This window comes from Siphateles boraxobius, unplaced genomic scaffold (assembly GCF_051911475.1).
Source record: "Siphateles boraxobius isolate OS27281-9 unplaced genomic scaffold, OSU_SipBor_1 77, whole genome shotgun sequence".
In the NCBI taxonomy this organism is placed as follows: Eukaryota; Metazoa; Chordata; class Actinopteri; order Cypriniformes; family Leuciscidae; genus Siphateles; species Siphateles boraxobius.
In genome coordinates, this window is record NW_027509205.1 from 19,110,499 (window position 1) to 19,125,000 (window position 14,502).

At 35.5% G+C, this 14,502-nt stretch overlaps 2 protein-coding genes across 11 annotated transcripts in view; both read left to right on the forward strand.

The window, feature by feature from the left end:
* Positions 1-6,107, forward strand: part of reps2 (RALBP1 associated Eps domain containing 2) — a 62,429-nt gene extending 56,322 nt beyond the window's left edge. For all 3 annotated transcript variants that reach the window (XM_077218602.1, XM_077218601.1, XM_077218600.1), the window contains exons 18-19: positions 778-883; positions 4,221-6,107. In XM_077218602.1, the coding sequence (XP_077074717.1) occupies positions 778-883; positions 4,221-4,289 (175 nt within the window). In that variant the 3' untranslated portion in view covers positions 4,290-6,107. The remainder of the gene's footprint in view (positions 1-777; positions 884-4,220) is intronic.
* A 7,707-nt stretch (positions 6,108-13,814) lies between these two features.
* The window catches only part of nhsa (Nance-Horan syndrome a (congenital cataracts and dental anomalies)), a 108,083-nt gene continuing 107,395 nt past the window's right edge, over positions 13,815-14,502 (forward strand). For 5 of the 8 annotated variants that reach the window (XR_013198336.1, XR_013198337.1, XM_077218578.1 and 2 more), the window contains exon 1: positions 13,816-14,437. Coding sequence is in view for 6 of the 8 variants with exons in the window: in XM_077218578.1 (XP_077074693.1) it covers positions 14,158-14,437 (280 nt within the window). In the remaining 2 variants the exon portion in view is untranslated. Of the gene's footprint in view, positions 14,438-14,502 lie in introns of all 8 variants that reach the window. The other 3 variants (XM_077218576.1, XM_077218579.1, XM_077218577.1) reach the window with 1 other exon arrangement.

The following is a 14,502-nucleotide window of genomic DNA, read 5'->3' on the forward strand; positions in this document are numbered from 1 at the left end:
AGCAAATATGTAAATTAGAAAAAAATATATAATAATAATAATTATAATGATAATATTAATACATTAACTAAATATAAAGTATTAAATGTACTTTATATTTAATAGAAATAGAGATTATATCTCCAGGATCTGGAGAGATTCTGTATGGAGGAATGATTTCTGATCTCTTGTCAGGTGTTCTCCAAACTCATCAGGCATTATAGGAGAAAACTCAGTGCTGATATCTTGGCAAAAGTAGATTGCAAAAAGTATTTAATAACAGGGAGTCAATAATTGTGGCCAGCATGTTTTGGATAAAAACATTTATTTCATAATGTGATTTCCCCCCCACTTTCATTTTTTTTTTTTTACTTCAATGAAAGGTTAGATTTGTGCAAATTTTTTGAATGAAAGATCAAAAGGATAAACAATGCAGATTTATTTTTTTACAGCCATTTTTGATCATATTTACCAGGGGTGCCATTACTTCTGACCACAATTGTATATATGTATATATATATATATATATATATATAGATTTAGATATAAAGCAAATATGTACATTAGAAACTACAAAAATAATAATAGTCATATAAATGAAATAAAAATATAATATTAAATATAAATCCTAAAATGAATATATCAATAGACACCCCTCTTACACAAAACATTAGGGAACAAACAGCTTGTATCAGTGATTTATAAACGCTAAACAAGTGGGATCCTGAATTGAACATCATTAAAAGCTCATCCACACGTGCAGACAGCGCTAATGATGATTATCGTGTTGTGTTCCAGGCCTCCACCCAAGCAGAAGAGAGAGATCCAGATGGCCATCAGGAAGAACCGAGAAACCAACGCAGTCCTGACACGTCTCAACAGTGAACTACAGCAACAGCTAAAGGTGTGTCAGCCATATCCACACACACACGGTACAGGAATAGTTCTTACACATGCTTATTCCAAGAAGCATTAATAAAGAAACGCAGGCCAGTGATGCTGAAGATGTTAGCAGTCTCAATATGATAGGATCTGAAGATTGAAGCGGTCTGCTCACACATTAGTTTTAGGTTAGTTTTCTGGTTGGGCAGCACATACTATTTCCGACACCCCCACCCAGACTGGTCACATGTCTCTTGTCTCTTATCGAGCGCATGCTGCTTTTATATATACACACAGACGGCTTGTGTTACCTTCAAGAGTTATTGAGTGACTGAAGATGATTTAGAGTTGCAGTCCTCAATTTATTCAGAGATCCGCTCAATGAACACACACACACACACACACACACACACACACACACACACAGTCTGGCTTTCTAAAAATGCAAGCTTAGACTCGGCCTCAAGCAGTTGTCTTCTTTAAAATAGTGCATCCTGCAGCAGCTGTGTGTGCGTGTGCGTGTGCGTGCGTGCGTGCGTGCGTGCGTGCGTGTGTGTGTGTGTGTGTGTGTGTGTGTGTGTGTGTGTGTGTGTGTGTGCGTGCGCGTGCGTTTGTGTGTGTGTGTGTGTGTGTGTGTGTGTGTGTGCGCGCGCACGCTTGGAAATGCATTTTACCACTGACAGGGAGAGCAGAAAGAGAGAGTGAGGGAAATGAAAAGTGAAAGACGCTAGGCTGATAAATGCTCATGTGCAGATTAGGTTGCACTGCATTCTGGGAAACAGGTAACCTGCAGACCACTGCACGCTATGCTATGAATCTCATATTAGTGTTTGCTTTTGTTTTCAATTTTATTGAATTACTTTTTTTGTAGTAATTGAATTACTTTTGTACATTTATTCATTTAGCATACACTAAACGAATAAATGTAAATATATATTTAAAACAAAATTTTTAAAGTAAATTTTAAATTTAATTCATATCATTTTAAAGGGGTCATGAACGTCATTATTTTATAATGTTTCCAGGGGGGCACTTATAATGCTAGTATGATTTTTGCATCAAAAATGGTCATAGTTTAGAAATAAAAGGAATTTTTCCTACCCTGATTTTAGCCTCTGATTTGAACGCTCTGTTTAAGGGGCGTGTCTGTGTGAGACTTCAGTGTAAAAGCCCAATGCTGTGATTGGCTGTGAGACTTCAGTGTAAACGCCCACTGCTGTGATTGGCTGTGAGACTTCAGTGTTAACGCCCACTGCTGTGATTGGCTGTGAGACTTCAGTGTTAACGCCCACTGCTGTGATTGGCTGTGAGACTTCAGTGTTAACGCCCACTGCTGTGATTGGCTGTGAGACTTCAGTGTTAACGCCCACTGCTGTGATTGGCTGTGAGACTTCAGTGTTAACGCCCACTGCTGTGATTGGCTGTGAGACTTCAGTGTTAACGCCCACTGCTGTGATTGGCTGTGAGACTTCAGTGTTAACGCCCACTGCTGTGATTGGCTGTGAGACTTCAGTGTTAACGCCCACTGCTGTGATTGGCTGTGAGAAAATTTTTGCGCGTTTTTACTTTTACAGCTCTCATGGTTAACTAATCGTGAAAAGTGTTGATTATAGCATTATATTTAGATCTGTACAATAATCATTACATATCAGCAATCACTGATCACAGATCAGGCATTAGAATTAACACAGTTACTTACATTTAGTGGCATTATTGTCAAGTCCACATCGTAAAAGTCTGTTTGCAAAGACTGCGCCGAAATTGCAACTGATTTACCAAATAATCCAAAGTAAAATGTGCCGAATACAAATAAATAATGTTCTGAGACATTCACATTGTTGAAAATAAATAACCACATTCCTAGCATTAGGATCCTTTGTCTGGTATTGTTATATAGTCCAGTGATCCACTTATAGCTCTTTGCTCCTCGTCCTCTTCGTCTCACTAACACGCCAGTGGGCGGGGCCAAATTTTCTTCTGCAGAGGCTTCAGAAGATCTATAGGCACATTCCACAACGAGTCGTTCGCTGGGCTTGGTTACTATAAAAGCTGTTTTTGGACTAACATGGAAGTTTTCAGTTCTGAAACTTACAGGATATTCTTATGGTATGATGACCACATATGTGTCACACGCTCAAGAAAAAAAATATTTCTCAGTTCATGGCCCCTTTAAATCATAAGATAATGTCATCGCAAGCTTGTCTTGCTATAACAGTTAGACATTATTTAAATATAATTGACAAAATATAATAATTTTATTTAATTTGGCTGGAGAAAATAAAGTATAGAGTAGCTGTACAGAATAAGAATAGGATGACCGTGAATGGATTTTAAGATGTAATTGTTGCATTGATTATTTTTAAATTCCATAAATAATCAAAATAAAACACTAAATCAATTGTGACTAAATCAATCAAAAGTGAATTTAGGCGTTAGAACTTTATAATGTACAATATGAAAAATGGATGTTATTTTGAAATTTGCTAAAAATGACATGTAACAATGTTTTTAAATTATTTATAAGTGTTTTAAAGATTAAGTTGAAGAGAGCATTAGATGATGGCAACATATTGAAATGAGCATGCACAGTGAAATATCCAGAAGTGCCTATTCATTTCACGGTGGACATGCATGAAGTCTGGGACAGTATACGGGGGTATCAGAGACTCTGAATCAAAAGCAGTCAGACCTGTGCAGATATCTGAGAAGATGTTCGTGACGGGTGTCAGATGACGTGAATTGAAGGCTGTTTGACAGTGTGTGTCTGTATTGTTCTAGAAGATATGTGATATTCGTGACTTTAATGACAAATGAAGACAGGTCGAAATAAAAGTGTCAGACCAGTTGCTTTCATCCTTTCTGTCTGATGTCATCCGAAGGTCATGACCTCGGGTCACTTTGTCTAGCAGTGGCATTCCTTATTTGACAAATGTCTGTGTGCTCCCCAACATTTGTCAATTGAGGATCAGCTTGTTAGTGCTTAGTCAAGCATCACTGGTACTATTGCTCATATAAGGTTAGCAACCACTCAAATTCTTTAAATTCAAGTTATTTTTTTCATACAAGCTTTAGGGGATTTGGATTTGATAAATCTATATCAGATCACTTACTTTCGGCTTCAGGTCACAATAGTGCTTTTTATGTATTTATTTTATTTTATATCATACAGGCCTGAAGGAAATGTTGAAATGAAATTGAGTTTAATTTGATCGAGTCGTCCTAGCTTATCTCAAATAATCAGAGCACTTTTAGTTTACCTCTGTGTTCCCTTTCTCTCTCTCTCTCTCTCTCTCTCTCTCTCTCTCTCTCTCTCTCTCTCTTTCTCTCTCTCTCTCTCTCTCTCTCTCTCTCTTCGTAAGGTTGTGCATCGGGAGCGAGTTACTCTGGAATCCCAGCTGGAGTTGCTGCGGCCCGTGGCGTCAACCTGACCCGACACACACACTCGCGTTTTCTCGCTCTCTGTCCTTCTCGTGCGTGCGCTGGACTCTGGGTTCTGAGTTATAATTCAGTCACGTGACAGGATACTTACTTTAAGTGACCAAACACTTTTAAAACGCCACAAACACTGTGTCACAACCACAGGAAGAGGATTTTACCTCCACAGGAGAGCGCGAACAATTCTAGGAAATTTGTTCTGTCAAAAAACGATTGAGTTTTTTTGGGTTTGGGTTTGTGTTTGTATGTTCCTGCCTGTTTTTACTCAGCAGAATCATGCCAACATAACTAACTGTTAGTTATGCAGACCAGTGAAGAGGAAACTTCAGTATTCAACTTCATTCCAGGAAATTGGTAATCAATTTATGGTTTATGCAATGGATCTGATTCTCTAATGTTTTATCCAATTACTGCACCATTATGTCGGATTATGATTTAAATCACTTTTTTTGTATTTTCTGTTACCATAATTTCTATAAACGTGAATATGTTTGAAGCGGATCCTGTTCCACCAAGAATAAGCTTATGAGGGCGAATCTCATGAAACAAGTCACATTTCACCACAAGAGCAGAAGAATAAAATAACTAATAATATAATAATGATTAGTTAATTATCATAACTAATATTATAATTTATATGGACTTATGGATAAAGTATAGCCTGTAAAGATTTTTTAATGACAATAAGTACATTTTAATCATAAAAGTAAGCACAACAAATAATGACCTGATCATCTAGACTAATCGCATCTAACATATAAGTTTGTTTACATTATATATGTGTGTGTATATGTATAATATATACAAATATAATAATATATGTCTGTGTATATACAGTATACACACACACACATATACATATATATACACACATACAAAAATTATGTAAACGCAAGCTTTTATGTTAGATGTGATAAATGGCAATTAATCGATCTGACAGCACTATATATATTACATTAAAGGAATTATTAATAATTATTTGGGGATGGAAAACTGTTTAATTATCGTGAAAATTATATTGGAATACCAAAAAATCAAGCTTGATTTTCTTTAAGAAACATATTTTTTCAAAATTTCTGTTATTTTTCTTTATTTTTTCTTTTGTTTTGGGGTTAGATGTGACCCTTGACAGATGTTGTGTGATTTTCCCATGCAGAATATTGATGATAATGTAGATGAATGTAGAATAATCTTGCAAAGATGGATGTGTCCTAAAGGCTGTATGTGTTCATGCATGAAGATGAACATTTATTTTTACACGACTAGTTCTGCCGGCATGTTGTATGCGAGTTGTTCGACAATACAGGACAGGAATGTTAGGATATCTAGACATACGTGTTGAATGCCACGTTAACCTCAGATCAGTGACGACGATCCAGTGATTGTGCTTGTAATGTATTACAAAAAACATTCATCAAAATGTCCATTTTTTTCTTTTACATTTCCTTTTATGGCTTGTCATATCCTTAACTATTATTTCACATTTTTAGTAATATCTTAAGTATTTCTTGCTAGCCTAAAAATTATTTGGGGGGGTAATAACAGTAATTATAAAAAAAAAAAAAGTTGATTGTTAAAAAAAACTGCATCAAATAAAAACCAGTGACTGCAAAAAAAACATGATTTTGTTCAAACGTGTGCTAAATACTTTTCTATGCAAAAAACAAAAAAATGCTGACTTTGCAAGCTTGTTGTTTGCCACGTTGTGTGTTTTTGATACTGAACAAATCTCTCATACACTGTGTTCTGATGCAGGAGTGGGAATGTTCTGTCTATGAGTGTGTCAATAAACCTGTGGAATTATGTGAGAATATGACAGATGTGGTGTGTTTTGCCTTGCACATTTGTAGAATCTGTTTTAAGTTGTCCATGATGAATATATAACAGGTTTTCTGTGGGTCTTTAAAAGGCCTTAAAGTCTCCATGAAATCAAAATTGAAGTTTTTTGTCTTTTATTTATTATGAATACTTACTGTTATCTATAAGCTAATGTGCTCCAAAACAATGACAAAATTCGCATTTAGAAGATTTAAGCATTCAAAACGTAGTCTCTCACTTCCACCAATATGGATCAGTGATTTTGATGACATCACTCTGCACTTCATCTTCTCATCAGATTTTCTGTCCAATCAAATGCTTTCTAGAATCTGAAGCTCCGCCCCCTACATTATAAATAGACACTGAAGCTGCTGCTGAAATTATGTTCACACATTTACTATTTTCTTCATGGTGAATGGCACATAGTGCACTATATTTTAGGGGATAGGGAACAATTCAGAGAGTGTAAATATGCTTACAATATCCATGCGGGCGAATGAAGTCTGGTTTCACGTTAGTGTCACTTGAACAGCCGCAGATCCGGTCCAGAGACACAATAGCACAGAGCGGATCATATGATCAAGTTTCGCAGACCAGAAAAGGTTTTGGACTGATTTGAACTCTACACAGAATGCTGTATTTTAAAGTGATATAGAGATCAGGAGAAGAAACGTTTAGAGATTAGGAGAAAACTGCAGCCTTGCTGAGCTGATATAAACGAACCGCTATTGGCAGTTTAAAAAGGGGGAGGAGCTGTTTGATATGTCCCGCCCTGTCTTACTGTTTCAGTGGAATTACTTCCAACACATTAAATAATGCTGCATGTTTCAAGGCACTTCAGTGGGCTTTAAACGTCTTAATTCCCCCTTTCACAAATTAAGGCCTTAAAAAAGGTCTTAAATCGGAGCATATATTCTTAAGTTCATAAAGTGTCATTAAATGTTGAATGCACTGCAAAAGATTAGTATCTACACCAGTATTTTTGTTTTGTTTTCCCATAAAAATATCTAAACGTTTTCTAAAATCAAAATACATTTACTTGAGATGCAAAATTCTCGAAATTAAGTGAGTTTACGCTTAATACAATAACAAATATGTCAATGGGTTCTGAGAACTTGTTTTGCCTTTGAGGTTGATTTTTCTCGGCCTATTGGCACATATTTGTTCTTCTTTTGAACTTAATTTAAGAATCTTCAGAAATTTTCACTGGAAAACAAGACAAAAATAATGAGGAAGAAGAACATTATTTTTGGACTGATGATCAGAAGATAAACAGTAAAAGTTATTTTCGATATTACCATATAGTTAACTTTAACACTTTTGCCGTGAGTTCATCTCTCTGGTTTTCTCATATCTGACTCAAGCATGAAGACCGTAGAGAATCAATTGTGCAGGTATGGCGAGTGGAGCAACAGGTCGTGACCTCTGAAGACCCTTTTCTGTTTGTTTCGAGAGCTTGTTTCACTGCCGAATCTAATGTGTTTCAGATAGTTTGTGTTGGAAATTGATAGGTTCCCCCAACATGGACAAGATAACACCATTTGTGGCAAGGAAAACAAGAACTGTAGTTGTAGTCATGAAGAGTCTTCAGGTATTCAACCGTATGAATGAGGCATTTATAGTGCTTTCATAGTGCTTTATGTGCTATAGAATATAGAGTTGTGGACTAGTGGTCAGGTTTATTTCTGTTTGTGATGTTATTATCAATACTCAAAAATTACTAGGCCCACAATCTACACACCTTAAAATAATTGATTTTAAATCTTTCAGAGCCCCTAACAGGAATCATGTTATTAGCCTGTGGAAACTGTGAAGATCTTTAAGTATTTAGGAACTATTATTAATTGTAAACTGAATTTCTCCTGTGGACCTTATTTGCAAGAAAGCAAATCAGAGGTTATTCTTAAGAAAACCGAGATTATTTTTTCAGTATAGTTCTGTCATGACAACTCTCTGCCATGGTAATGGATGTGACAGATCTATACAGGTGGAGCTGGGGAAGGAGGAGGGTTTCTGAAAGCGCACTGCAACTGCTACAGCAAATCTGTCCATCTAGAGTTTCATGACAGAACTTTATAATTGAAAGTGTTTTAGGCTATAATATAACGTCTTGGTTCTGACTAAAAACATCTGCAAACAAGTTAAACTAAGTGTGTGTATTGTGTGTATAGTGAGGCCAGAGACCAATTTCCAGCTTGTGTGGTAACTATCATGGAAAATATTGTAATAAAATGTGTTCAAGATTAATAATATAGAATGGACTTTAATACAGTAAAATATGTTAAATAGAGCAAACCTCCTATCTTTAACAGAAAACGTCATCAAAATTGCCAAAATACTTAATAAACAAGCGTTTAGTGCAGTGAGGGATTCGTCCCTTGTCAAAAAATCCTAAAGGAATGCTAATCGAAATCCTATCATTTGGAACCAATCCTAAAAGGATCAATTAAGATCCTACTGGATAAACAGCAATTCCCAGTTTATTCAGTCAGAATGTCTGTTTATCCAGTAGAAACTTGGTGGATTCTTATTTGATCTCTTTAGTAGTGCTGGGCGGTAAACCGGTTCAAACCGAAAACCGGTTTATATTTTCGTCACGATATTGATTTTGAATAAACCGCCATACCGGTGTATTTAATTTCACAACGTTCCGAACAAACGTTACGCTGCGCGACACTGTTTCAGACGGACCCTTTACAATGTTGCACTTCTAAGCAGCGACGAGTGAGGGTAAACAAACAGCAGTGCTCTGTTACGTTACATGGACGATGGATGCTGAAGAATTAGTACAGCATGACACAGAAGGACAACTTGTGACAAAAAGAGGAGCCGGGTCTGTTGTCCGACGTCGACCAAACAACCATTTTATGTGAGTGCTGTCGGGCTAATATTCTCGCCAAAGGCGGCAACACGAACATCCATTATACAGGATAATCCTGTGTGCCATGTTGCACTTTATATTTATTTTATGTTTGTTCTGGTTTCGAAGCAATACTTTTGAAGGAATAACTAATGCAAGTTGCATAATTTTGTTTTACTATTTTTTTATAGACCTCAAAAGCAATGCAAGACAAGTTTAAGTTTTCTTTTTATATTTACTTGAATGCACGTAATGTTCCTGGACTTGTACTTGAACTAGCAAAAGTATTCCAAGTTGTTCTAATTGTGTTGTTTAAAATAAAAGTTCTGTATTTTGACTGCAATTGTCTTTGCATTCTGATTCCTCACTTCATTAGAATCATGAATGGCTCTTATTTGTAAACAACAGCATAATTTTCTGGGGCCATTTAAACCTGTATTACTAGTGTGGAATTATTCTACAATATTCACTAATGACAGTAAAATAGACCATCCTAAGTCAATTTACTGCAGTAATTTCTCTCTCAACCAGTAGAAAAATGCATTGAACACCTGACTGCATGAAAAAAAAAACGGAAACCGGCATAATTTTGAAAAATAAAACGTGATATCAATGTTTGGTCAAACCGCCCAGCACTACTCTTTAGATTTGATTCCAAATTCCAATTAATTTGTAACTTTGTAAACATCAGGCATTCGAATGCAGAATTCCATCGACAAACATTCCAAACGGGCCTGATAACAGCAATCACGCATCAGTCCAGATCATGCATAAAATACCAGCTATTGATCAAAACACTTTGCTCCAAGTATGTCTTTTAACGGTTTAAATGTAAAACACTGAGTAAATCGATATGTAGCGCTACATGTTTGTATTGAGTGTGTAATGGTGTGACCTCAGTGTCTGATATCGGCATCATTGTTCTGTCCGTCGCGCGCGCAGCAGATCGACTGTGGAATAAGCCAAACAACAGGACAATAGAGACTGACATTATGAAAACATATGACATAAACCACGTCCGGGCCTCACTTCCACAGAGTCCACCACAGCGTATCTGGACACTTAGATCACACCTAATGTGTGAATGTCATTGCATTAGATAAGAAAACGTCAAAGTTAGTGGCATTTATTTGAATGAAAGCCCACACAGGCTCACTTTTCAGGCACAACTATTCAGAAAAGAAGTTTAAAATGCTAAAACAAGAGATAGCGTTGAAAATGAAGACAAAAATCTCTAAAACACTTAATACATTACAAGACATTGAGCATTAATGATGTGAAAGCAGTTGCTTTGACATTCTGCTATTAAAATGCAGTGACATGTTGACATTTTGAAGTGTGACTCAAGCATCTAAATGCTTTTTAGGGTCTTTTGTTTTTCTGAATTACTCATTCATATTTAATATCTACGCCCAACCCCCAAAGCAAACAATCGCATCAATACAGACGGATTTAGGTCACGTGAGGGTTTTTTACTCCATTCTGCCAGATTACAGATTCAAATCCAGTTCAACAACAGCTCTCAGTTTCTATAGCTCTCTCCTCTCTGCCTGCTTTGCTCACAGAAATAATGAATTCAAATGTAAAACACTAAAACACTGGCTTCTGAAAGCCTCTGAATCCCTGTTCTCGCGGGTACAGTGTCTCGAGCAGTTGGAGTCACAGATGAGACGGTCGTTTTAGCATACACACGTATATTTAGACAAACATACGCACGCAAATAGACGTATATATAGAAACACACTCACTTGTGGCAGCTGTGCTGGTCTCACATAGACACAAGCATTGTAGAGGTCAGAGGTCAAACGACTGAGGCTCACACTCTCTCCATCAACCCAAAATAACCCGGTCTTCCTCTCTCACGTGGATGTGTAAAGTCAGTTCTCCTCAAGTTCACCTCATGAACTATATGAACATGTTTGAGTGATAAGTGTTATTTAAGTCTATTATTTCATTTCAGTTGATCAGAGGTTCTCTGCCTGTCTGCTGTCACTGTCCCAGTTTATGCATTATATCATGAACAAACATGTCTAACATTTATTATTTATATTTGTACAGTACAGTTGTAAATATGTATTAATTTACTAATTTATTTATAATTATGTAGGCCTATACATTTATTTATTTTTATTTAGATTTTAATTCATATATTTATTTATTTTAATAATAAAATATTTAATTTGTTTTATTTTTAGTTACTAATCTAATAGGGTAATGCTCATTTATAAATATATTCATAATTTATATATTTTAAATTTTACTTATAAAATATTTAGATTTTGTTATATTTTTTTAATTCATTTATAATGTTTTTATTTATTTAAGTATACTGTTCAATTAATTTAATAATTCACATTTATTTTATTCTTCTTACATTTTATTAATATAAGATGTATTTATTTTCATAATACAATTTTATATTTTATTGTTATCAATCTAATTTATCCATTATTTAATGAGCTAATAATTTGTTACAACATTTATTATCTAGGTTGTTAATTTATAAATATACCAGTATATATGTATATATAGTTGCACTGTATGTATGTATGTATGTATTTATTATGTATTATTTATATATTTGTTATGGTTTATTTATAATGGTTTGTTTATTGTGTTGTATTTATATCTTATTTATTAATCTAGGTTAATGTACATTTATAAATATACTTATACTTTATTAATATATTTATTTGATAAAAAAAAGATTTTATTATGTTTTATTTACATTTATTAATCTAGGGTATTTTTTTTTTTAATTATAGTACATTTATATATACAGTTTAATTATTTTATTCAGATTTATTTTATTGACCTTACATGTCATTAATATAAGATGTATTTATTTTCATAATAAAATAATATATTTTATTGGTGTTTATTAATGTAGGTTCATATTTATTATTAAAATATATATATATATATATATATATATATATATATATATATATATATATATATATATATATATATATATTATTAAAAAAATTGGTTTGACAGTGCACAATAGGACGAACAAGAATGTCTTTGAAACTTATATTCCAGACGACACACAGCTTTCAGTTTTCTGCTCGTATGAATAAAATTCAGAGTTGATGAAGATAAATTCAGTGTTGCAAAAATAGTCTATGCAAACCTCTGCACTGTATTATTAGCATTTTAATTCAGTTAGATAACTTGAATATAATTTATTTTAAATCAAATTGTAAGCTTGGCCCCTTGACCCTGATTGTGAAGCATGAACTCCAGATCAACAGAAAGTCTGAGGTTCTGCCACTAGAGGGATCTGTGTGTGTGTGTGTGTGTGTGTGTGTGTGTGTGTGTGTGTGTGTGTGTGTGTGTGTGTGTGTGTGTGTGTGTGTGTGTGTGTGTGTGTGTGTGTGTGTGTGTGTGTGTGTGTGTGTGTGTGTGTGTGTGTGTGTGTGTGTGTGTGTGTGTGTGTGTGTTGCAGCGACGGCAGTTCTGTGTGAGTACTGTAGTGTTAGTGGCGCAGTAGGAAGGGCTTTAGGGACGTGAGCTCTTCTGTTCTTATCAGGCTTTAGTGAAATCCTCACTCAGCAAATGTGAATGAGACACTCTCAGTGACGCCTCCCCACAGGAATCTCTCTCTCTCTCACACACACACACACACACACACACCTGCATGAGGTTGAAGTGTGGAAACGCATTATTACTGATGTTTCACACCATCAATGCAAAGAAGAATGTTTGTCCACTAAAAGGTCAGTTATTGTTTTGCGGGTTATTAAACGTGTTAATATAATGAGCATCAAGTTCTATTCTATTCTGAGAAACCAGTGCAAGTTGTCAAACGGGGAAGCGATATGTCTAAGGTAAGTTTCATACGTCAAGTCAGGTTTCCGTGTGGTTTGGTTTGATATTGATATCTATTTTTGCTTTCATAGTTTCTTTTGCATCATATTATTGGTTCATTAATTATATTTGTTGTTTAAATTTAGCTGAACGCATATAATGTACCCAGACTTTAAAGCAGTGGATCCAGCAATTACTGTTTGATCTAAATGAAAACATGCAGTGAAGGAGAGGTATTAATACGATATTACAACATTAAGTTTAGAACTTCAACTAAAACTTTTTTTTACATCATATTTAAGTGTTTTAAGTCAAATTTAAATGTAATAAATGTATGACTTCATACCAGTGTTGTTCTTTTTAACTGAAACTATTAAAAATAGTTATTTATTTGTATTTAATAAGTTATTTAATTTTGTTAATTGAAATAAAACTGGGTTACACTATATTTTAAGTTGACGTAGTTATATTGTACTTACTTAAATAAGTCCTGAGTAATATTAATTAAACACATGTACTTGCTATACAGTTAGGGTTTGGTTTAAGGTTAGTTACTTGTAATTATGCATAATTTACTGTTATTACTATAAGTACATGTAGTAACGTGCAACTACGTCACCTTAAAATCAAGGGTTTACCTAAGACTTAAATAAAATATAAATATTAGATTAGAAGCTTGAATAAAACAAACTTAAACAAAAAAATAATTGGTGACTAAGTTCTAAAACTCAAAAAAAAAAAACTTGAAAAACGAATAATAATGAAAAGCACAAACAAATTATTAAAACTTGAAATGAACTTAAAATGAAAACTGGTTATGTTAATACATAGTAGTAGAAGTATATATAACAGTAAATAAATAATACTAAAATGACACATTTATTTTAACGTTTAAAAAAATATATTTAACATTGATATTTTGTTTAAAATAATGCTCCGTTTCTCTATTAAGGGATGGAAAAAAGTAGCAGACCTCTTATTTAAGCTCTTTCGCTATACGCAAAGTGACTTTGAAAACATCTGTCTGTCTCATGAATGGAAGGCTGCTGCTCTGGATCCAGTTGACGCTGCACTCCGCTCCAGGTTTTCCCTGCGACTTTCCTTAAAAGCATTCGGAGTTTAAAGCGCAGAAAAACACGCCAGCGAGTGTGAGAGGGATCAGAGCGGCGGAGGCGGATCTCAGTGCGGTTCAGTGTGTGTGAGTGTGTGTGTGCGTCCGGAGAGAACGAGCGAAGGATGGAGGACGAGCCGCGAGAGACCCTGGACTAACGGAGGAAGAGGAGGAGGAGGAGGGGGTCTGGCTTTTTACATGGAACCTGTTTGTGTTTCCCTCCAAAGGTGGATTTTATACTGAAACACTACATGACAAAATGCCATTTGCCAAGCGGATCGTGGAGCCCCAGTGGCTGTGCAGGCGCGCGGACGCGGACGAGGAGTGTGTTCTGCTCCAGGACCTGTGCGCCCTCAGTAATGTGTCTCTGTCCCGGACCCTGCGCCAGCTCTCGGATCTGGCCAAACACGCTTGCTCGCTCTTCCACGAGCTGGAGCACGAGCTGCTCGCCACGAGCCGGCGCGTCTGCGTGCTCCGGGACAAGATGAGCCGGATCCAGGAGACCACCGGTGCGCTCGACCCCAAACAGGAGGCAGTGCGTGAGTACCACACTACAGGAGACACTTTCATTTCAATCCGAAATGTGTTGGAGAGTTGATTTTCT